General features: G+C 44.5%; 1 protein-coding gene across 2 annotated transcripts in view; it reads left to right on the top strand.

The window, feature by feature from the left end:
* The window catches only part of LOC138287510 (prostaglandin F synthase 1-like), a 546,660-nt gene that overhangs the window by 501,983 nt on the left and 19,634 nt on the right, over positions 1 to 25,043 (top strand). For both annotated transcript variants that reach the window (XM_069227976.1, XM_069227977.1), the window contains 2 exons: positions 10,972 to 11,016; positions 24,339 to 24,501. In XM_069227976.1, the coding sequence (XP_069084077.1) occupies positions 10,972 to 11,016; positions 24,339 to 24,501 (208 nt within the window). The remainder of the gene's footprint in view (positions 1 to 10,971; positions 11,017 to 24,338; positions 24,502 to 25,043) is intronic.

Below are 25,043 nucleotides of genomic sequence, written 5' to 3'. Positions count from 1 at the left end.
AGTGGCCACTGGAGGAGGATTCCAAAGAAGGAAGATGTAGTTGATCCAGCGACACAAACCAGACTGCATTCATCCATCCAGCGTGGGACATCTTCTGCACCAACCAGGAACCCGCATCCATCTTCTTTGATGCAATACTGACTTTGTCTTCTCACCGGTGGTTCTCCTTTTGCACCTTCATCTGGGTTAGCAGGGGCTCCTGTTTTCCCTGGACTCTTCAGTGCTTCTTTGACTTGGTCCCCTTCTTCCACAGGTCTTCAGGTCCAGGAATCCATTGTTGGTGTCTTGCAGTCTCTTCTGGATCTTCTATCACAACTTCTAGTGTGTTTTAGGAAAATTGTTGTACTTCCCTCCTGCTTTCCTGGGCTCTGGGGTTGTTTATTTTATTTACCTTTGGTGTTTTCTTACACTCCTAGCCCCCCTCTACACACAACACTTGCCCTAGTGGGAAACCGACTTTCGCATTCCACTATTTTAGTATATGGTTTGTGTTCCCCCTAGGCCCTTTGCAACCTATTGTGATTTTCACTATTTGCACTGTTTTCCTACTGTGTACTTGTAGGAAAGTACCATCTTGCCTGGCATGTTACCCCCATATTTCACTGTATATATGTTGTTTTAGTTGTCTGTGTCACTGGGACCCTGCCAGCCAGGGCCCCAGTGCTCATAAGTGTGCCCTGTATGTGTTACCTGTGTTATGACTAACTATCTCACTGAGGCTCTGCTAACTAGAACTTCAGTGGTTATGCTCTCTCATTTCTTTCCAAATTGTCACTAACAGGCTAGTGACCAATTTCACCAATTTACATTGGCATACTGGAACACCCTTATAATTCCCTAGTATACAGTATGGTACTGAGGTACCCAGGGTATTGGGGTTCCAGGAGATCCCTATGTGCTGCAGCATTTCTTTTGCCACCCATAGGGAGCTCTGACAATTCTTACACAGGCCTGCCATTGCAGCCTGAGTGAAATAATGTCCACGTTATTTCACAGCCATTTACCACTGCACTTAAGTAACTTATAAGTCACCTATATGTCTAACCTTTACCTGGTAAAGGTTGGGTGCTAAGTTACTTAGTGTGTGGGCACCCTGGCACTAGCCAAGGTGCCCCCACATTGTTCAGGGCAAATTCCCCGGACTTTGTGAGTGCGGGGACACCATTACACGCGTGCACTCTACATATGTCACAACATATGTATAGCGTCACAATGGTAACTAGGAACATGACCATGTAGCATGTCTAAGATCATGGAATTGTCACCCCAATGCCATTCTGGCATTGGGGAGACAATTCCATCATCCCCCGAGTCTCTAGCACAGACCCGGGTACTGCCAAACTACCTTTCCCGGGGTTTCACTGCAGCTGCTGCTGCTGCCAACCCCTCAGACAGGTTTCTGCCCTCCTGGGGTCCATCCAGGCTTGGCCCAGGAAGGCAGAACAAAGGACTTCCTCCGAGAGAGGGTGTTACACCCTCTCCCTTTGAAAAAAGGTGTCAGGGCTGGGGAGGAGTAGCCTCCCCCAGCCTCTGGAAATGCTTTGATGGGCACAGATGGTGCCCATCTCTGCATAAGCCAGTCTACACCGATTCAGGGATCCCCCAGCCCTGCTCTGGCGTGAAACTGGACAAAGGAAAGGGGAGTGACCACTCCCCTGACCTGCACCTCCCCTGGGAGGTACCCAGAGCTCCTCCAGTGTGCTCCAGACCTCTGCCATCTTGGAAACAGAGGTGCTGCTGGCACACTGGACTGCTCTGAGTGGCCAGGGCCAGCAGGTGACATCAGAGACTCCTTCTGATAGGCTCTTACATGTTTTGCTAGCCTATCCTCCTTCCTAGGTATCCAAACCTCCTTTTCTGTCTATTTAGGGTCTCTGCTTTGGGGAATTCTTTAGATAACGAATGAAAGAGCTCATCAGAGTTCCTCTGCATCTCTCTCTTCACCTTCTGCCAAGGAATCGACCGCTGACTGCTCTGGAAGCCTGCAAAACTGCAACAAAGTAGCAAAGACGACTACTGCAACCTTGTAACGCTGATCCTGCCGCCTTCTCGACTGTTTTCCTGGTGGTGCATGCTGTGGGGGTAGCCTGCCTCCTCTCTGCACTAGAAGCTCCGAAGAAATCTCCCGTGGGTCGACGGAATCTTCCCCCTGCAACCGCAGGCACCAAAAGACTGCATCACCGGTCCTCTGGGTCCCCTCTCAGCACGACGAGCGTGGTCCCTGGAACTCAGCAACTCTGTCCAAGTGACTCCCACAGTCCAGTGACTCTTCAGTCCAAGTTTGGTGGAGGTAAGTCCTTGCCTCCCCACGCTAGACTGCATTGCTGGGTACCGCGTGATTTGCAGCTGCTCCGGCTCCTGTGCACTCTTCCAGGATTCCCTTTGTGCACAGCCAAGCCTGGGTCCCCGACACTCTAACCTGCAGTGCACGACCTCCTGAGTTGTCCTCCGGCGTCGTGGAACCTTCCTTTGTGACTTCGGGTGAGCTCCAGTTCACTCCTCTTCGTAGTGCCTGTTCTGGCACTTCTGCGGGTGCTGCTTGCTTCTGAGTGGGCTCCTTGTCTTGCTGGGAGTCCCCTCTGTCTCCTCACACAATTGGCGACATCCTGGTCCCTCCTGGGCCACAGCAGCATCCAAAAACCCTAACCGCAACCCTTGCAGCTAGCAAGGCTTGTTTGCGGTCTTTCTGCACGGAAACACCTCTGCAAGCTTTTCCACGACGTGGGACATGCATCCTCCAAAGGGGAAGTTCCTAGTCCTCTTCGTTCTTGCAGAATCTACAGCTTCTACCATCTGGTGGCAGCTTCTTTGCACCCACAGCTGGCATTTCCTGGGCATCTGCCCACTCCCGACTTGATCGTGACTTTTGGACTTGGTCCCCTTGTTCCACAGGTACTCTCGTATGGAAATCCATCATTGTTGCATTGCTGGTGTTGGTCTTCCTTGCAGAATCCCCCTATCATGACTTCTGTGCTCTCGGGGGAACTTAGGTGCACTTTGCACCCACTTTTCAGGGTCTTGGGGTGGGCTATTTTTCTAACCCTCACTGTTTTCTTACAGTCCCAGCGACCCTCTACAAGGTCACATAGGTTTGGGGTCCATTCGTGATTCGCATTCCACTTTTGGAGTATATGGTTTGTGTTGCCCCTATACCTATGTGCTCTCATTGCAATCTATTGTGACTGTACATTGCTTGCATTGCTTACTATTGCTATTACTGCATATTTTTGGTATTGTGTACATATATTTTGTGTATATTTGCTATCCTCATACTGAGGGTACTCACTGAGATACTTTTGGCATATTGTCATAAAAATAAAGTACCTTTATTTTTAGTATATCTGTGTATTGTGTTTTCTTATGATATTGTGCATATGACACCAGTGGTATAGTAGGAGCTTTACACGTCTCCTAGTTCAGCCTAAGCTGCTCTGCTAAGCTACCCTTTTCTATCAGCCTAAGCTGCTAGACACCTCTTCTACACTAATAAGGGATAACTGGACCTGGTGCAGAGTGTAAGTACTCCTTGGTACCACTACAAACCAGGCAAGCCTCCTACAATACTTACCTGTTTTTTGTTACTAGTGTATATATTATGTGATGTACTTACCTCCTAAGGGAGTATAGTCTCCAAAGTATTTTTGGCCTTGTGTTACTAAAATAAAGTACCTTTATTTTTGTAACACTGAGTATTGTTTTTCATGTGTGTGAGTACTGTGTGACCATAGTGGTACTGGAAGAGCTTTGCATGTATCCTAGTTCAGCTTTGGCTGCTCTGCCTACAGCTACCTCTAGACAGCCTGGCTTCTAGACTATGACTACATTTCACTAATAAGGGATAACTGGACCTGGTATAAGGTGTACGTACCTTTGGTACCCACTACAAACCAGGCCAGCCTCCTACATGATGCTGTTGTTACGAGTTCGTATGTTGTATGTGTATTTGTGAGGCTGGGCCTGTGTAGTGTTGCCGTGTGTAACTGTGTGTTCTCGACGTGTGATGTGTGCGTGCTGGCTGCAGTATGCATGCTGTGTATGTGTGGGTGTAATTGTTGCTGTGTGTGAGTGTATGTGTATCACTGTACTCCCCATGGTTTGTAATGTTACAGTTCAAATTCATAAATTTTACAAATGTAACGGTTGTACTTCCTGTTCTTGTCCTTGTCAGTGGTGATTCTGTTGTCCTTCTGCGAGCAGGAGCAGTGGGGTGATGTCTAGTTGTGGTTCCATGGTGTCTCCAGACGAATATGGGTTACTGGAGGTGAGCGACTCCTTTTATACTGTTCGTGTTCCGTGGTGGTTCGAACGCGCTAGAAAGGCTGGGGGTGTGCACCCTCATAATGAGTCTGATGGATGCATGGCCTCTTCTGGTTCTGGACTGGTGGTGGCTTCAATCATTTTCGGTGGTCTCACCGCACTGACGGTGCGTGCAGTGCTTTGGCGGTCTTCTGTGTGCACCACTGCCATACTCATAATTAGGCAGTGTTCTCCACCAGCCTGTTGTCTGTCGGACCGCCACTGCCAACATGGCTGTCCTTGGACTGCCAAACTCGTAATGAGGCCCTTAGTCTGGAATAATTTCTTATTTTTTATTACCACATAACACGTTGGTCACAGTCTTACCCTGTCCCAAGAAGATAAGTCAGTGTCAGCCTTCATCATTATGTTCAAGGCGCCTTTAATGACCTGCACAGTCTCTCTCTCTCTCTCTCTGTCGCTCTCACTAGGGTCAACATTTTCTTTTAACTTTCTCTTTCTCATTCAAGGCTGAGTCCAAATGGCTGAAGTCTTCCCCACAATTCCTGGTTTTACCCAATTTCATGTCAATTATAGTTGTTATAAAATTATGCTAGATTCTACCTTGATGGTCTGTAATTTTATAGTAACCCTGGTCCAATGTTTAATGACCCTAGTTGCGTTTTAGTTTTTACCAATGAGAAAACTCCATATCCCAAGCTATTTATCATTTTTGTTGTTGATTGGACTGCAGACCTTTCTTCTTCTTGTCCTGGTGATCAGCATTTTTTGTAATTTGTTCTCATAGATTTCAATGGCAAATTAGTAAAATTGTATTGTTGACCCATTTGTTGACTCAGGTCATCCTCCTTTTCATTCCATCTAATCCAATTTGGATGTGTGAACCTGTGTTTCAGTACAGATTAATAATGATCATTTTAATATCCTCCAGTGTTTTGTTCATTTTTTTCATCTGTCTCATCCGGTTGAGTATAGACCAGAAATGCCACATACAGTAGTATATTTGTCTCTACTATATTTCTGCATGATGTGGCACCTCATGTGTCCAGTTTTTAGGTCGAACTTGACAGCTGAGCTGTCTGCAAGATAAATTGTTAGTAATAATTTAACATCAATGTAGAGGGCTTTGACAATCCACAGGAATATTACTCTTTCACCTCATTTTGTAGGCTATTTGGTGTATCATGCCACCCCTAATGCACTGTTTCAAATAAAAATGCATGTGGGATGATTTTATATGATAAACACGTAGGCCGTTATTACGAGTTCGGTGGCTGGACTTGCTGACCACCAAACTTGCAGAAAGGAAGCCCCCGTCATACCTGTCGCTCCCTGTCATATTACAGTGTCCGGCAGAAACATTTTATTATGAAATTTTTGGCAGGAACAGTGCTATGATATTAAGGGAGCCGAGGCCAATACTATAGTACACAGCATCCTCAGAATGTGCACTATATGCAAAGCAGACAGTGCGCATTCCGAGGGTTCTGGGCGGGGGGGCCTGCACTGCCCTTGAGCCCCTGGCACTGGCATTCTGAGAGCCTTTCCATGGCAGGGACCTGAGTTGTAATCAGCCAGGCAGCGTTGAGTTCATGTTCCTGGAGGGGACGGTGGTCTCCTAGGAGGTCTGCCCAGCAGAGTTGTAATGTGACGGTCGGACCGCCACAATTCTGTTAGTCCGACCATCATCTTGAGGCTGGTAGTCTTTGGACTGCCAGCTCGTAATCAACATACATTAATTATTATATTTTGTCCTTGCCTTGAATTCAAAAAGCCATCCCTTTGTGTGTTTTTGCTTTAGTGTGAAAATGAATTTTGAATCAACAAATAATGTCTGTTTAATTAACATAAATAGGTCGTAAATAATATATTTGAACTATATTTAACATGGCAAAGCCTTTTAGGTTGACATGACTAGGCCTTAGATTTACTTCAATTTGTTGTTCTTTACATATTTAAAAAAGAACATGATTTCTCGTTTCTCTGTCTGTGCAGCTCAAGTTAAAACTGTGTTCTTCAACATTTTGAACAATTCCCTTATTTGAAGTAGTTTTACAGTCTGTATTTTGTTTTATCTTTAAAATGTATTCTTCCTGATCCTGATGTTTTGGAAGAAGGAGCAAACCTGGACTTTATTACAAGGTCACTTCCTCTGACTAGCATAGGGCAAGTATGCAATGTCAAACGTGCCTTTGGTTTCTTTTAGTTTAGTTTTGAGGATTTGTAGAGCATGTGGCTACCCAAAGGCCTCCCAGTGCTGAGGAAGAATACTAGCTAAGAGGAACAGACCTAAACAGGGAACAATAAAGTTTTACATTTTCTACGAAAAGAAGATTCTGACATGTCATGACAAAGTTCCAAAGGGGGAGTTCCAGATCTTAGCTGTTCTACAGGCGAAGGATCTACCCCCCATCTAACTTTCTTAGCACAAAAGGGGTTAATTAAAAAAGCTGAAGAAGATCTGAGTATTCTCCGGGGAGTATAGGGAGTGATCATTCGTATGAGGAAGACTGGACCCTTGTTTCAAAGGGCTCAGTGAATAACACACATAGCTTTAAAAATAATGCATTGTTCAATCAGAAGCCAATGGAGAGAAGCCAAGGCTGGAGTGGCAGATGAATGTCTGTGGGTGTGCCTGTGAGTAGGTGACCAGCAGCGTTCTGCACCACCTGAAGTCTCTTTAGAACATGCGAGGGAGAGCTCCGGAGCAGTACGTTCCCATAATTGAGACGTGAAAGTATCAGAGTCTGAGTAAGAAGTCTTTTGGCTGAAAATGGAAGTAATTTAAAGATTTTCCTAAGGGTTCTTAGAAAACCAAAACAGGTAGCTGACAGTTTCTTAAAATGGCATTCCATTGTAAGGTGAGGATCTAGCCAAAAGCCCAAGCTTTTTATGGATCCTTTAGGCGGAGGTAGATCCTTAGGCAAGTTCACTGCTAAGGATGGTGACCTAAGTAAGGAAGGATTCCCAATGATCGTAACTTCTGTTTTCCCATTGTTGAGCTTAAGCTTGCTCTCTAGCATCCATCTGGCGATATCTGAGAGACAGGAAGATAAGGTAGCCTGTTCTTGGGTATTCTTAGCAGAGAAGGAGTAGACCAACTGAGGGGCATATTTATACTCTGTTTGCGCCGGATTTGCGTTGTTTTTTTTTACGCAAATCCGACGCAAAACTAACTCCATATTTATACTTTGGCGTTAGACACGTGGAGCGCCAAAGATCTTAGAGTTTGCGTCATTTTTTAGCGTGGACACCTTCCTTGCGTTAATGATATGCAAGGTAGGCGTTCCCTACTAAAAAATGACTCAGAGGCATGTGCGCCGTATTTATACTCCCGGGCAAAAATGACGCCCGGGAGTGGGCGAGTCAAAAAAAATGACGTCCACCCGCGTTTGCGTCATTTTTTAACGCCTGCTCAGAGGTGCCGTCCCATGCCCCCAGGGACACCCCCTGCCACCCTTGCCCACCCCAGGAGGACGCCCAAGGATGGAGGGACCCATCCCAGGGAACTTAAGGTAAGTTCAGGTAAGTATTTGTTTTTGTGGCATAGGGGGGCCTGATTTGTGCCCCCCTACATGCCACTATGCCCAATGACCATGCCCAGGGGACATAAGTCCCCTGGGCATGGCCATTGGGCAAGGGGGCATGACTCCTGTCTTTGCTAAGACAGGAGTCATTTCAATGGGGGTTGGGAGTTAAAAAAAACGGCGCAAGTCGGGTTGAGGCGAAAATTTTGCCTCAGCCTGACTTGCCCCATTTTTTGACACCCAAGCTCCATTTTCCCCTGCGCTACCTGGTGTAAGTCATTTTTTTTTACGCACACGAGGCAGCTCCGCCGGCTAACGCCGGCTAACGTCATTGAATAAATACGGCACCCGCATGGCGCTTCAGAATGGCGTTAGCTGGCGTTAAATTTTTTGACGCACAACTGCGTTGGCGCAGTTGTGCGTCGAAAAGTATAAATATGGCCCTGAGTATCATCCGCATAAGATACTAGAGATAGTCCATGTGGCTCAATAATTCTTGCCGGGGGGACATATAAATGTTAAAAAGAGTAGGGCTCAGAGAGGAGCCCTGCGGCACCCTACAACTGAGTGGCAGAGGTTTAGAAAAAAAAGATCGATTTAGGACTTGAAAGGTCCTGTCTTTCAGGATGTCAGAGAGCCACTCAAATGGGGTCCCTGAAAAACCCATCTGAGAGATTCTCTGAAGGAGAATATTATGATCTACAGTATCGAATGCAGCACTCAGATCCAAAAGGATAATTGCTGCATAGCCACCTGAATCCAAGCGTTGACGGGTGTCCTCGGTAACCGCCAACAGGGCAGATTCCGTGCTATGCAAAGGTCTGAACCCCATCTGTGTGATGTAGAAGACTGTAATCCTCGAGAAAGCCTGAGATTTGTTTGTTAACATGTTTTTCGATAATTTTAGATTTTATCGGCAGAAGGGCAATAGGTCTATAATTGCTCAATGACCTAGGATCAAGCCTAGGCTTTTTTAATAAAGGTTTGATGACAGTATGTTTCCAGTTTTGTGGAAGCTGACCAGAGGAGAGAGAATTGAGAATCCTAGTTAGAACAGGCACAAAAACGAGGATTAATATAGACGGTGGGGCCGGATCAAGGGGAGAGCCTGATTTTATAGTGAAAGGAGATCAGCAGTAGGTTCTCAGTCAGAGGCTGAAACGATATGAAGGTGGCATTCAAAGGGTCTTGAAATGCCGTAGCGGCTTCTTGTGCGGAGAGGTGGGAGAAGCCTTGTTGAATATCAAGAACTTTTCCATGAATGAAAGCTGCCAAATTGTTACTGTGCTCCGAAGGTGCTTGAATTGGGCTGCAAGGAGAAGGGTCTTGAGTTAATTCTTCAAAAACTGTAAAGATTTCTTTAGGAGAATTAGAGGATTGTTCTATTCTGGCAGCATAGAACAGTCCTTGTGTGTTTTTTGTGTGGTATAATACAGGATTATCCATTAATAGTAGAACAAAAGTGTTTCCTCCATGTGATGTGTTTTCTATTTTACCATTGGATTTTGTGATATTTAATTTGTTTCACAGAATGTCAACAGCATGATTTCTCAGTTTGAAAAACTATATAACATGGTCTTTTTTGGACATTTGTTATAGACTTTCCTTTGCTCTCTTTGGAGGCAGGCTCCATGCTTGTCTTCTTACTGACTTTTTACTTAGAGATTTCATAGATTTTCATTGCCTATTTAGCTGAGAAGGTCTTATATTAGTTTGGTCTTTGACTCTATACTTCGTATATTTTTGTATTGTTTTGCCTTGTGCTAGAACGTATCTGGTCCTGGCTACTTAACTATAATTGAGACTGAGCCTTATGTTAATTACCATTATTTCTATTTTGCAAATGTATTTGCATTTTAATTTCAGCTGACTATTTTTTCCTTCTGGAATGATTTTTGATTTTAACAAATTCTTTGTGGTTTTGATTTTTAACCTTGGCTGGTGTAAGTTTGATGTGACTTGGTTTTCCACTATTCCTCTATTCCTTTGGGCCTCACACAATGCCCCTGATCCTAGAAATTATTTGGTGTCAGCAGTTTTTGAGAGAGCAAATTAGCGCCAACACCAGCATACCTTGGCCCAGATTTAAGTTTAAGAGGGCATAGCGCCTCCTTGTGCCACATTAGTATCATTTTTTTAATGCTAATGTGGCCCAACGAGGCCAAAATTACTGCACCATATTTACAAAGTGGCGCAACGCATTTATTGTGCCACTTTGTAAACACGTGAGACATTTTATGCCTGCTCCAGGCATAATGTATGCAAGGAGAGCGTTTCCCCGTTAGGGATACTGCAAAAATGGCACAGTGGAATCTCTTTGCGTCATATTTTGTGGCTACTTTTAAAGCTTGCACAGAGCAGGCATTAAAACGGGGCTCACCACTGCTTTCAGTGGGGCCCTATGTACTGTATAGGATTACCTACCAAATGTTTGAGTTAATCCTGCACAGTACATCAATAGCATCTACAATGTTGACGTTATTGCCCCTACCCTCCGCCATGGTGCACTGTATATTAAATACGGTGTACACATGGTGGTGTTAGGGGGGTGCTAAGGGGCGCAAGAAAAGTGGCGCTGCATTGGATGCAGCGGCACGTTTCTTAAATCAGACCCCATATTCCTTATATTTTCGTCAAAACTCATGCGTGAGTCTGACTTTAACATGCCCACTATTGAGTTGTCCCATATTCAAACAGCCGGATTCCAAGGTGGCTGCCCTCAAAGTGTTGCCATGATCTCACTAGACTTCAGTGGATGACTTTGTTGAGGCAGGGTGTCGGAGGAGCACTTTGCCATGGTTGTAGAGGTACGCTGTGTATGAGGGCAAGGGCACTGGTATAGCAAATGGAGTTTAAATTTGAATTCACTCAATGTGATTGTGCCAGCATGACTTTTACTACCTCTCTGCGTGTTTTTAATTCTCCTTTCACTAGTGTAATGTAAATTAAAAACATTGCAAAATAATATTAATCAATTCTTAAAATTGAGACTGTTACACATATTGGTTAGATTTCCTGAAATCCCTTTACAAATGTAAAATAAATCTTGCCTCCATTGTTTACTTAACTATAAATTATTGATAAACCAGTAACTTTAAAATGTATGCTATGCTCGTGCACACATTGTATTTGGGCTTGTTGCAATATGAGGTGACAAGGAATGTTCTTCTCCTTTGTGTTCCTACAGGAAGAGCCCTCTGCTGTTAAGTCCTGAAGAGGCAGCATTAGACAGGTACATTCAGCATTTCTTCCTGTTAGTTTTCTTTAATATTGACCGTACTTTGGTGCAGTCCTATCAGTAGCTCAAGTTTTTATTTATTTATGTCGTTTTCTATAGTATGATCTTGATGTACGGGTATCAGAGAGCGTTACAAGAGAAAAAGATTTTGAGTCACATATACTTCAGTTATAAGGCACTAGTATATACTTAAACAATAGAAAAGGGTAAGAGCCAGAACTGTACTCCTGTTTGAATGTTGGAGGCTCACTGAGGAGGGAATCAGCATTCCTCGACCCCATTTGGGTACCTGAATTTCAGTTTCTTATCCAGCTAAACGCGTATATAGTAACCGAGGGCTCTGTGAATGATGCAGGCAGGTTTGATATGTGCTCTTGCTTTGATAGGGATCACACAGTATAAGAGGGATGTTTTAACATTTCTTGTAGCCTGATGCAAAGCAGGGAGCAGGGTGTAGCATTGTTCTAAAGGGCACCAAGTAAACGTTTGGAAGTCTAGAGAGAAGAGAGTTTCCATAGTCTAATCTGGAACGAAATGGTGCCCCAATGTGCTCCTCAAATATTGCCACGGATGAATTGGTGATGCCCCACAACAGCCTGAGTTGGGATCATGCATTTTTCCACCCAATGTGGAAATTTGCCTAATTATGTGTACCCAGTTGTCATGTATAAATACAATGATTTGGCATTCTACATGATAGCCAGTTTTCTAGCCCAGTTGAGAACAAGAAATTCACATTTTCGGAGAGATTTGTAGAAATTCATTTTTTGTTGGGCTTAGTTGTAGGTGGAAGCTACACATCAACTTTCGAATTCAAGGTGTTCGAACCCAAAGGGATGTCATTCAGAGAGGAGACTTTAAGAGGTATCATCTATGTTAGTTTTGGGGTCTCTAGTTGGCAGTGGTTTGCACCCTGCCCAAGTAGGGAACCTTCCTTCTAGTCAGGGAAAAAGGATTACACACAGCTAAGATAAACCCTGCTCACCCCCCAGTGCTTAATTTATAAATAAATAGGTATTGGTGCCCAAAGCCTTCCTCTTAAACACGCATTTAAATGTGAGAACACGGAATACTGAGGCGGCGTAATCCTGAAGCCATCTCGGGCCTCCTCAATCCCTATAAAGCCACTCCCTGCCCTTTCAGCTCACTCTTGCAGCTTTCTATTTTCTTCTTTGTGACGCTTTTTCGTTTTTCCCTTCCTCTGTCTGTCCCATATGTGTCTTTTGCTCGCAGCAAAAGCTTGAGGCAGAAGAATAAGCCCCGGCCTTCAAAAGTAAGTGCTGGTGCTCAGCACCGGAAACAACAAGCACAAATTAAGCACTGTCACCTCCTTGGAGCTTGGCACAAGCAGTCAAGCTTATCTCAGAGGCAACGTGTAAAGCAGTTGTACATAACACACACAGTAACACAGTGAAAACACTTCAAATGGACACTACACCAGTTTAGAAAAATAAACAACTTTTATCTAAACTAAACAAGACCAAAACAACAAAAATCCAACTTGCAAAACTCAAAATATAACTTCTTTAAAGTTTTAGGCAACTCTGTCCATAGAACTCTATGGATGAGAGGTTGTTACGCACAGTACCTTTGGGTGCATCAAACTCCAAGGTAGAAACAGCCGCAAAGGAAGAATGTATCGAAAAGCACAGGGATGCGTTGGTTCATTAGCCGACGAGGAGGTGATGCGTCAGTTCTGTTGCAGGCAGGAGAAGTGTTGCATTGAGGGATCAAATTCCAAGGCAGTTCCTTACAAAGGTGGCTGGAGGAGCAACGTATGGATGGATGTTCCACTTCCACAAGTGTGCTGGAAATCATGGATCATTCTATTACCTTAACTACATCAATAACTTCAGCTAGAGAGGGATCTCCACAACTCAATAAATATTTTTTTGGAGTAGCTAAAAAAAAAAAATTGATCTCTCAAATAAGTGTCTATTGATTATGGAAAATTGCAGGTTGATACCAATAACCTTAGACGAAAAATAAATTCCTCAATATTCTCATCACTCAACTGTTTTCTTTAAAAAAAAAAAAAATCTTTCAAGAATAATACTCTCTGTTCTGAAAATTGGTTCCCCAAACGTGAAATTGCTTCCATCTATTCATTCCACCTTTCACCTTCATTAAAAGCTGTGGTAGCCATTGGTGGATTGTCAAATAATTGCTGCCCTTTATGGCCCGAATGACTAAATAGAATAGCCACCTTCCTCTCTGGTTGATATTTGGTGGCATCAATCGCCACTAAGACATTTTCAAACATGTGAAACTATTGCTTCCAGGGAATAGGGGGTCTCCCTGGATTTTTCAGAAAAGGAGCTATCTGAACCAGACATTGACTGAAAGCCATTACAAAAGGGTGTGAAGAACGATGATAGAAGGAGTTGGAGAAGCTGAGTAATATATAACTGAATTATATCCAAAGCTCAATAGATCAAATGGACAAAAAGAAGTTAACTCAGAATCCTTTGGCATTCATGCGGCCCATAAGCCTGAGGAATTTCTGGCACGAGAATGAAGTACTTAGCATACATCAATAAAAAAAAAAAGCTGTTTACAATGAGCCAATCCCATGTCCTGGTGTGGGGCCAATGAAAAAACTTGTAACACTTTGACCCATCTGATGCTCATGTAGAATGATCCTCCAATCAGCACAATTACTGACTAAGCAATCCAGACGAATGATGTGAGTACCAGTATTCATGTTGTCGAAGCCGCTACAGTTACTGGTGACTTGCTCCAACGTGTGCTGAGACAGTACAAGCTTTGAACACTGGAGCTGTCACTCAGACCAAGACTGCACAAGCTGCTGCACAGGCTAAAACTGTGCGATCCACCTCACAAGCCATGCAGGGACCAGGGTTGCGCGTGTTACTGCATGCCCAGAATGTACAAGCTGTTGCACTTAAGCTCAGAGCACTCAATTCGCCATGTTCCACACTCCGCAGCTTGAGCCGTTCTGATGGTGTTGGGTAACATCACTCAAGCCCTGTGCTGTAGTATGGCGGTGAATCAGTATGGCTCACACAAAAAGGTAGCAGTACCAAGCAGTACTACCAGTTGGCTCCGGCAGTAGGCCAGTAAATCCAAATTTCATCAAAGCATACGCTGTTTGCATCCAGAGCAAATTCAAGAGACAAAGAGGCCAACTTGCACAAGAGGCAAAAATGAACAGTGAACTCCATGAAAGTCTTTCCACAAGTTTTTACCAAATGTGGAAGAAGGAGATGTTGAGAAAGATAAGAATAGTCAAGTAGTTTAATGAATATGAGGAGCCCATGTCCAGCGCTGTTCACAGTGAGGAGAGCACCCACCTGTTGCCAGCCAGGGATAAGGAACTCCTGGATGCATCAGGCTAGAACATGTAATGGTGATTGAAACAATACAGTCCTCAACACAAATCTTACCATGTAAACATACCAAGCACAGTATTACGCTGTCGTAGTATGACTGATTGACTGACTGACAGACATAGCCCCCTTCAGAAATTGACCGTTTGCATTTTCTTTTTTGTACGCTGCCATTGGCTGCTCTGAAAATCACAGCATTTTGCAGATCCTTATGTAGAACTTTAAATAGTGCCCTCTTTAAAATCTTCACTGAGCTGCCACTTTTTCCCTTCCTCCTGCTTTCAGTTTATTGGCCTGATTTACAAACCCATCCATCTTATTGCAACTGCATTATATCATATGGCACTTATAAAAAGGTAGACAGGATATCATGTTTTTATTATAGTACCAGTTAATCAAACTCTAAGGGCCTCATTATGAGTCTGGCGGTCCACGGTGGCTGGCAGACCGCCACGGTAGTGGGGTCCGCCCGCCATATTATGACCGTGGCAGAGATGCCACGGTGGAAACGCCGCCACCTTGGCGTTTCAAGCGTCTCTGCGGATTACGAATCCCATTCCGCCAGCCTTTTCTGAGCAGTTCACTCCGCCTGCTGGGGGAATGGGTGTCTCTGGGGGCCCCTGCACTGTCAGTGCACTGGTGGGGGCTTCACCGCACTGGCGGTGAAATGGCGGCAATGAGTTCGGCGGGCGGCAGTGCTGCCAGCTAAACTCATAATGACCCCCTAAATGAGGACCTATTTCCCCATCACCAACTTTCTCCCCATCCCTTAGTGCAGTATATGTTTCTTGCTGCTTCTCAGCCGCCAATGCTATCTGGAGCCAGTGGGCTCATATTTTGGCTTGCCAATTATTGTAGCCTTGCTTCAAAAGCCTTGGCAAAGTCAAAGTACTTCAGGCCTTCGAAAAACCACCATCCCTATGACTGTAAAAAGACAGACATCAGCAGAGCTCTGGCGCTGCCAATGACAGTGGCCTCCACCCCCTACTCCAAACTCTTTCTGCTCTCTTTCTGTTTATATCTTGCTCTTGAGGTAACAGGAGTTGTTGCTTTACATGTAGAGGACTGCAGCTTAGAAAAACAGGATTCCTATTTTCCAGCCGTGAAGCACATTTATTTATGATGAGCCAGGAAAGGGCATACATAACCACTGCATTTAGGCATGTGGGTCATTTTCACTCATTTTGCCTGGTAACAAATCACAGAGACATTGCTGAGTTTATATGGCTGCGGTTTTATTACCAATTTGTCGAAAGGTGAGGTGGCATTTAAGCTTGAGAGTTCAGCCATCATCCAACATCATCATAGTTTCCTGGCTCCACTCCTAGCTCATTGTATTTTTGGTTCTGACCACTGTTCTCGTCTTCCTCAACTATTGCAACTTGTTTTAGTAGCTTCTCACAATGTTTTGAAGAAGCTCCAGCTTATCCAAAACATGGCTGCTAAAATTGCTTTGACCCTAGTTAGTGCTTCTTTTGTTTCTGCTGCCCTTGACTCTCTGCATTGATTGCCAGTGGTTAAAAGACTCTCCTTCAAATCTTTGTGCAGTGTTCACAAGGCCCTTCCCCAAGTTGGCCCAATTTACTTGAACATCAAATGTAAGCCTTGTGATTCTACTCACCCTCCTCACTCTCAGGACTCTTTCCTCCTCTCTGTTCCAAAGAAGTTAAACAAGCTCGATCCGGTGACTGGTCCTTCTCTCTGACTGCCACTAACCTGTGGAACTCCATGCCTCTCTGTAGGAAAGTAGCCTTTTTCTAGCTTGGTTACCACCACTTTTGGTCTGTTTATCCGTGTGTTTGACTGTGTCTACTGGGATTCTGCTAATCAGGACCCCAGTAGTTATGCTCTCTCCCTTAAATTATGGTTGTTGCATACTGATAACCCAGTATTTTACCCTACATTATCATACTGGTGCCCTCTTATAAGTCCCTAGTATATGGTACCTAGGTTCCCAAGACATTGAGGTTCCCGGGGGTCCCTATGGGCTGCAACATACCTTTTTTCCACCCATAGGGAGCCTATGCAAAAGCTTCTACAGGACTGCCACTGCAGCCTGTATGAAAAGGTCCATGCATCCTGTCACTGTCACTTACACTGCACCAGGTCACATATAAGTCATACCTATAGCAGGCCCACCAGCCCAGAGGGCAGGATGCAGAGTACCTGTGTGTGAGTGCACCCCTGCACTAGCCGGGGTACCCCACGACCTCCAGGATCTTTTTCCCAGACTTTGTGAGTGTGGGGGCACCATTTTATGCGTATACTGGACATAGGTCACTACAGTCCCGACGGTCCTGACGTCCTACTGTCCAACTTTGGTGGAGGTAAGGGCTTGTCTCCCCACACAAGACAGTACCCCAGTGCACTGTGTTTTGCAGTTGCCAAGGCTTGTTGGTATCCTTCTACAAAGTTCTTTGTGCACTGTGCAGCTCCGGCCCCCAGCACTTCTTCCTGCAATGCACAGCTTCTTGCGTGGTTCTCCGGCGGCATGGCATCCTTTGTTGTAGTGCTGTGTGGGCCTCCTTTGCACCTTCTTTGTCCCCGTGCTGTGGGACTCCTGTGCACATTGCCTGGTCTTCTGAGGGTCCCCTAAGTTGCTGAGAGCCCCTTCTGACTCCTGCTTCTGGGTAGACACCACCAGGTCCCTCCTGGTCCTGGGCAGCACCATTTTCCCTAACCGTCAGATTTGCGTGCGCCAAGGCTTGTTGGCGGAATCCAGCGACGCAAACCAGACTGCAATCATCCATCTGGCATGGGACATCATCTGCAACAACCAGGAACCCGCATCCGTCTTCTTGGGTGCAGTACTGACTGTTGTTCTTAACTGGTGGTTCTTCTTTTGCACCTTCATCTGGGTTAGCAGGGTCTCCTGTTCTCCCTGGACTCTTCTGTGCTTCTTGGACTTGGTCTCCTTCTTCCACAGGTCTTCAGGTCCAGGGATCCACTGTTGGTGTCTGGCAGTCTCGTCTGGTTCTTGCATTATCTTCTTTCTCATGTTCTTGTGTGTTCTAGGAAAGTTACTGTGATTTACTCCTGGGCTCTGGGGTGGGTTCTATTACTTACCTTTGGTGTTTTCTAATATTCTCAGCGCCACGCTACACACTACACTTGCCTAGGTGGGAAACCGATATTTGCATTCCACTTTCTTAGTATATGGTTTTTGTTACCCCAGGCCCATTTCTAACTAATGTGATTTTCACTATTTGCACTGTTTCTAACTGTTTTTACAGCTATTTCTGCATACTAGTATTTATAATTTGTGTATTACTTACCTCCTAAGAGAGTATATTCTCTATGGTATTTTTGGCATTTGTGTCACTAAAATAAAGTACCTGTATTTATGTAACACTGAGTATTTTCTTTCATGTGTGTGAGTACTGTGTGACTACAGTGGTATTGCATGAGCTTTGCATGTCTCCTAAAGAAGCGTTGGCTGCTCAGCTACAGCTTCTCCTAGAGAGCCTGGTTTCTAGACACTGCCTACATTTCACTAATAAGGGATAGCTGGACCTGGTATAAGGTGTAAGTGCCATAGGTACCCACTACAAACCAAGCCAGCCTCCTACACTCTGTCTCGGCGTAGGATGCTGGTCCTGACTAGGTTCCGGAATGCTTCAAAGACCTGGTTGTATGCTGTCTGACCAGGCTTTTCCTTGTCTTTTATTGACAAGTTTCTGTTTGGTTTCTGGACTTCTGCGTTCAATTGTATTAGGACATTTTGGTATTTGAGCACTCTAAAACACCTATCATAACATATCAGAACATGATTTTCTCAACAACATTTGGCATCATCAGTATCACAATAGTCCTGTTTTATTCATCCTTTATACTCTTTACGTTGGCAACCGCTTGAAGAATTCTAGGCTCTACTTACTACACTTGCTTACTGTCTTTTGGCCTCCTCCTGCTGTACCTGGGCAGAAAATGTCATACCCGCACCGCAGACCCCTGCATGCTACTCCCCCTAATTCTTTAGCCTGCTCCTGACTCCCGCTATGTGCAGCCCACCGGCTTTGGGGTCTCTGTGATGTTTAAGATTAAATTATCAGTGCCAACACCTTTGAGGAGTACTCCATCTCTTGAGTAATACTTTGAACCTTCTAGTTTAGGTTTTACTGTCTCAATACCCATGCTTCTGCAAAATTGCATGTTTTATGTTGCTATGTTCAGCTTCTACATCAATCTTTCTTCTGCTCTATCAATCAATCAATCATTGAATTTATAAAGCGCACTACGTACCCGTGAGGGTTTCAAGGCGCTGGGGGGGAGGTGGGGATGCTGATGTTACTGGTCGAAGAGCCAGGTCTTGAGGAGTCTTCTGAAGGTGAGTAGGTCTTGGGTCTGTCTCAGGTTGGTCGGGAGGGTGTTCCAGGTTTTGGCGGCGAGGTATGAGAAGGATCTGCCGCCGGAGGTCTCTATGACTCCCTGTTCCCTCCCATTCAAACCTGGGCACCTGCTGTGACCATATTATTGTGTCCTTCCCCAGCATTCTTTCTATGATACTGATGTCCCTAGTCATGGCCTCTGGGTCATTGCCCCTTAGACGGTGTATCATTGTGTTTGGGGAGACTATTCCCTAATAACATTTTTAATTTTGGGTATGAGCTGGGCCCACCCAATTCGAGGCAGCAATAAAAATATCAAGTAACTCTTGTGATTAGTGTTCTTGCTGGAGAAAGAGAGGCAGTTTTGATTTGCCAAGAAATAGATCAGAGAGTTAATATGTCTGCTGCAAAGAACATACCTGTATTTTATGTGGATAGCTGAGTGGATTAGTAAAGCCAGCCGTTGCCTGCACTTTAAAACAAATGAAATGTATGTGAGAGGGGCTATTGAGAAATAAGGGACACTTTTGTCTGGTGGTAGGGCGGGAATCAGAGGAGGTGGGGTGCCAAACAAGGCTGTTGCACAATGCAACACCAGTGCCAAGGCCCGCACAGCTCCTGCAGAATGTTTTCCTCCTACTGCTGTATTGTTGGGTTAACAAGATGTAGGAGTGTCCCATGATCCATGCTTCTTCTTCTTTGCTCCTTGAGTTCTGTGGAAGACAAAGACTATTATATTTTTTATTTACTGCATCCCGCCGATCCTGAATGAATGTGTACCAATCTCTACAGCCAGTGATAAGTACTTCAATATATATATATATATATATATATAAATATAAATATATATATATATATATATATATATATATATATATATATATATATAAAAGCAAATGGTTTTTTTCTAAATTGGTGTCGGATTTATTCATTGAGTGCATGTCTCATTTATTGCCTCTGTGAGTACAACAAATGCCTAACACAACTCCTTGATAAGCCTAACTGCTCACCCACACTACCATAAATAGAGCCTCAGTCCTATCTACTTTTGCCTCTGCTATACCAATTGGGGATCCACTGGACTGTCTGTACAGTGTACGTGATTTTACTGCACTATATAGAAAGCCAGCTTCCTACGTCCACCTTTTTTCTGTTACTTGAGGGGGACCTAGCATTCCCCACTCTCAATGGTTATTTGCAATATACACATCCATGCATCATTAGCTTGTGAGAGGAGGTTGGTGTACCATTCACAATATGACTCTGACATATCATCTTGAGAACACAAAGACAAGGATGCTCAATATGTGATTGCACCTGTACCAGGATTAGATCGAAATTAATCATGCTCTATCCTGTCAAACTTAGGAAAAATATTGAGCAGAGAGCTAGGGCTAAGAATTTAAAGTTACTTTATGAACATTTACTCATGCAGATTGAGATCAATGATTCCAAAAATATCTTCTGTTTGACACATTTATGATCTGCTAGCAAATGTTGCCACTATAACCCTTAAAGGTTGTTGGGACGATAAACATCAATTAGTGGCTACACGCAGTGCTTAATTTGAGCCGTTGGTTGCTGGTGGGGCCCACCTGCACTCATTTTTGGGGACCAGAACCTATATTTCCTCACAATACTTTTACCTTAGAACACAAGAGGAAAAAACACACAAAGCGGAAAGACAGAGAAGGAGATGGATGGAGAAATCATTATAAAAGGAGAAAGCAGGAACCTGTAAGAGTGAGACTAAGGGGCAGGGAGTGTTTGGTAGTGGATTAATGAAGCATGTGATGGATTCAGGTCTACTAAGCCGTGGCATTTGGCTTGCTTGTATTTAGTTGCACTGGCCTTGGGCTGCTGAGCAGAGATTTAGGCACCAGCACTCAATATTTGACAAACTAAGCACTGGTTACCAACGACAGCAACTGCTACCCCTGGCTTGCATTTTGTGACTCCTGGCACTGCTCTTTTGACCCCTAGGTCAGACATTACAGGGATAGCACCAAGAGTAGAAAGGTCGACAAGGCCCTGTAAGAAGTAAGCTCTATTTCAAAAGTTTCTATGTCTAGTTGTCCAGACTCGCTCAATGGCAAAGTAAAGGTTGATTAAGTGATGGAAACTTCTTCTTATTGCCACTCACATTAATGCTACATATTCTTCTATTTGCTGCTGCTGGTGAGATCTCACTTCAGCAAGTTGCGGCAAAGGATTGAAAGACCACAAAGAAACCCATGAATGCCTCCCCCCAAGGCATATTCTAAACCAGTATTGCTGATTGTGACAGAGAAGCACCCTGAGAAGCTTCAAGCCAGTATATGCTTTATTGCACAATCATATTTTAGGTTTAGCCTGCACAGTGCTTGTGCTGTAGTTGTGAAGTCTTTTGTAAGTGAAAGGAAAAATATGTCTTCAAAGGGGCTTAGAACCCCACCCCTTACTTACCTAAACTTGCCATGGGTTTATTCCAGCGTCACTCTAATTTCCATGCATCTGATTGGTCAGCATTTCATCTCACATTACGCGCTTTCACTTCTGTTCTTGCTTAGCTGTCCTTGCCTGGTGTGGCAAGTACAGCTTCCAGTCACTGGCCACCAGCTACTGGCAACTGTCCTTCTCTGGTTACTTCACTGGGAAAATACTTTTTTTGCATTTCCGAATGAAAACTCCTTATGAGTGCATCTTCAGGCCGTCTTCTCTACTATTCCATCTTCCAAAAGAAGCCTCTTCTCCACTCCCTGCTATGTCTTCATTTACTGCCCTGATTGCATTGGTTTGGTGGTACCAGCTGAATTATAGAAATCCACTACTAGTATACTTGCTTCTTTGTCCATTTTGCAGCAGTCTTTGTGCTGGTATTTCACAATGCAAACACATCTCTAGGAGTTCAGGCTGCATGCTGCTGTTTGTGTTCGTTGAGATTTTACCTACATCAAAACTGGACAGTACAGTATAAGATATGAAAGGGGTAAGTTTTTTTTTTTTGTCAGTATGCAACTTAAGAAGAAACAGTAGATTCAAAGGAATACATGGTTGTAAAGATTATGGACAGAGACCTTCTGAGTCAAGTATGCCGCAGAGGTTTCATGTAGCCTGCAGTTTCATCAGCAATGTGTATTTTGTAAATTTTGCTAACAACAATAAATGAATGTGACCAGGAGTAATGTAAATGGTGCTCACGTAAAGCACTCCAAAACCTTAGGATGGAATTTGCATTACATGAAATTGCAAAAAAGACAACAAGCGTTCGCAGAGCCAATAGGTTTCACCTCAGCGAAATATATTGGTTTTGTTAATGTTTTTTAGACATCTTACGTAGCAGCTCAAGCTGCTAGGCTGCATGTCTTAAAGTAAAAAAAACTGTATGATGCGTGTAGTGTCCTCCCAAGCATAGGTAACTGCCGGTTTGATTACTCATCTGGATCATATCTTCGGAAACTGGGAATCAGCAACAGGAGTATCCATGATCTGCGTTGGGGATGGAGGAGCAACAGCAGTCTGAGGTTTTCCAATTGTCCTTTCAGAACCAGTCTCTACGTTGACATCAGTATCTGACAATGATGAGCCACCTGTCTGAAATGCAAGGAATCTCTTGTAATGGATTTCCCAGGACATTGGGCAATCATCATGTGTGTGTCCTTCGCTGGTTACAACATGGAAAGCTTTGGTATCAAGTGGAGCACCAGACGTACATTTTCTCGGCTGATGGATGATCACTCAATCTCCTCATGTGAAGACAATGGGCCATATTTACAAGGCCACCGCTGGTGCGTCACTTTTTTTTTATTGACCGACAGCGCAGATTGCAGGCCCATATCGACGACGCCCCTAAAGCCACTTTATGTGGCTTTACCTGTCCATAGATATGGAGTAAGGCAATGCACCACAAGTGGCTGCATTGTCGTACTCTGCGTCAAAATGTCATCCCATGGGTGTTGTGGTGGGTGTTCCCATGCAACACCCATGGACCTTGACACATTCCTAGATTTACAAGGATGCATAAACCTAGGAATGTGCCACAAGCCTACGCCTCCCCAAGGAAGGCATATGGGAGATGCATTGATGGGAAATATTTTTATTTCTCCTCATTTTTCTTTTTTGATGTGGCTACATTCTGCATTCTGCTGCATTCTGCAGCACACATAGAAAGAGGAAAATGCCTCTTGTGATGTTTTTGTGCAGGAAGGTGTTCCTCATCCTCAACAATCATCCCCAAAACGCAGACACCCTTCCACTATGGTGCAAGGGTGTCTGCATTGGCGCATGGCAGCCCACTGTGCGTCAGAGCAGGGGAAAAGAAGAGGAATGCGTCATGGAGGAATGCATTGTAGATATGGACGTTCCGGCCTTTTTCGTTTGATGCAGGACAGCACAGCAGGAAGGCTTGCAGCGCTCTCCCGTGTCAAAAGCTTGTAAATATGCCCCAATGTATTTTGCATTTCGTCTCTTGTCTGTATAGGCCTTCTTTTCCTTGGTACGAACCAATACCCAGATTGAAGAAAAGCGGGGCTTCACATGGTGAAGGGCCACGTTTTTTGCCCATCTCCTGCTCCCCTAACACCACCATTTGTGCACCATATTTAAGATACGGTGCACCAATGGGCACATTAGGAACAATAGCATCAACATTTTCGATGCTATTGTGGAGCTTTGCTCCACAAGCATCAAACATTCTGATGCTAGTGGAGAAAAGTGCAAGGAGGCCCATTGTTTCCAAAGGGTGCGTCCTTTTAATGCCTGCTTTCAGGAGGCGTTAAAAATGTCCATCAACACTTTTATCCAACCATCCATTTACCTCCCTTTGCACTCATCCATTTATTCTTTCACTCATCCATCCCTAAATCCATGTTTTCACTCATTGATTCCTCCATCCACCCTTTTACTTGCCCATTCACCCTTTCACTGACACGCCTACTCATCAGTTCTTTCACTCACTCAACCAACCACCCACCCATTCACATTTGTTAAAGCCTTTTTTCTGCTGAACTGCAGATAGAAGAGGTCCATCAAGAATTCGACTTCTGTTTTAGCTGCTAAAGCAGGGGGTTACGACACTCCTGGATCTAGTCAACAACAAAGAGCTCTGTGTTTTGGGCCATCAACTGAGATTCCCAACGAGTTCTTGAGAAAAGGACTGCATATGCTAGTAACAGGGCCAGGACTGGATTGAGAACCTAAAGCAGCCCTGGCAATTTTGTCGGACCAGCCCCCTGGGTGTGGGAGGCTGCAAGTGTGAAACGTTGCTGCTTTTGTAACTGGAGGCCGATATTGCTGCACTGCTGCAAAACCAGCCGCCAGTAACAAAACTGGTCACCACCGCCGAAAATCCACCCCCAACCTTCCACCCTCCCAGGGATATGCCTAATGCCCACCATGGTTGGTCCGGCCCCAAACAGGGCCTCCCAGAAGTTGGGTGAGTCTGAGAGTTTGGCTTTCAGTACCACAAGGGCTCTATCTAGTCTGGCCAAACCTGACTTTTGAAGAAAGGCTAGTGTATGGGATAATAAGTTATATTATTAAAAGTGTCCCTGTTGTCCTGTATCTCATATATTTATTATTAGATGGTTGATCCTTTCATCCAGCCTGCACTGATAGCATCTATGTTCTTAAATTATTAATTTATTGTCTTCTGTTTCAGAGATGTGAACAATCCAACCCTGCTCAAAGACCCAATACTGTTGGCAATCGCAGGACGGCACAAGAAGCAGCCAGCCCAGATTGCCATCCGCTACATCCTCCAGCGCGGCATGGTGCCCCTGGTGAAAAGCTTCACCCTAAAGAATATCAAAAGTAATCTGCAGGTGTGCACTCAGGCAAAGCTAATGCTATAACATGTTTCAATATTTTGGCCCTTCTTCATATGTCTTTATTGGTTTCATGTTAGAAACATACAAATTGCTACTGATTTCTTTGAGTGTCGATTCGAAACACATATCGTCCTATCCCTCTGCAACAACACACAAACCATAGGGCCTCATTTACGAGGTTTAAACGCCGTGCCGCATCGCATGGATTCTTGCTACACTGCCCTGCATCAAAAGAAACGAGCCGTATCTTTGAGATATGGCAAATTTCTGCAGTTTTCCCCTGAGCTGACACACAATGGGCTGCCATGCGCCAATGCAGGCACCCTGTCTGCATTGCAGGGATGATTGTTTTTGTGCAGGAAAACAAAAACAATCACAAGAGGTGTTTTCCTCTTCTGTGTTGCAGAATAACTGTAGCAGGCACTGTGCCAGCCCAGCAGTATATGCTACATAGAATGCAAACTGAAAGCCATCTGCACCAGGAGTTTTGCCCCTTGCAATTTGCTTAATGGCCAATCTGATCTTCTGTATTGTGA

This window comes from Pleurodeles waltl, chromosome 4_1 (assembly GCF_031143425.1).
Source record: "Pleurodeles waltl isolate 20211129_DDA chromosome 4_1, aPleWal1.hap1.20221129, whole genome shotgun sequence".
NCBI classification, from domain to species: Eukaryota; Metazoa; Chordata; class Amphibia; order Caudata; family Salamandridae; genus Pleurodeles; species Pleurodeles waltl.
This window is presented reverse-complemented; position numbering and strand designations above follow the sequence as displayed.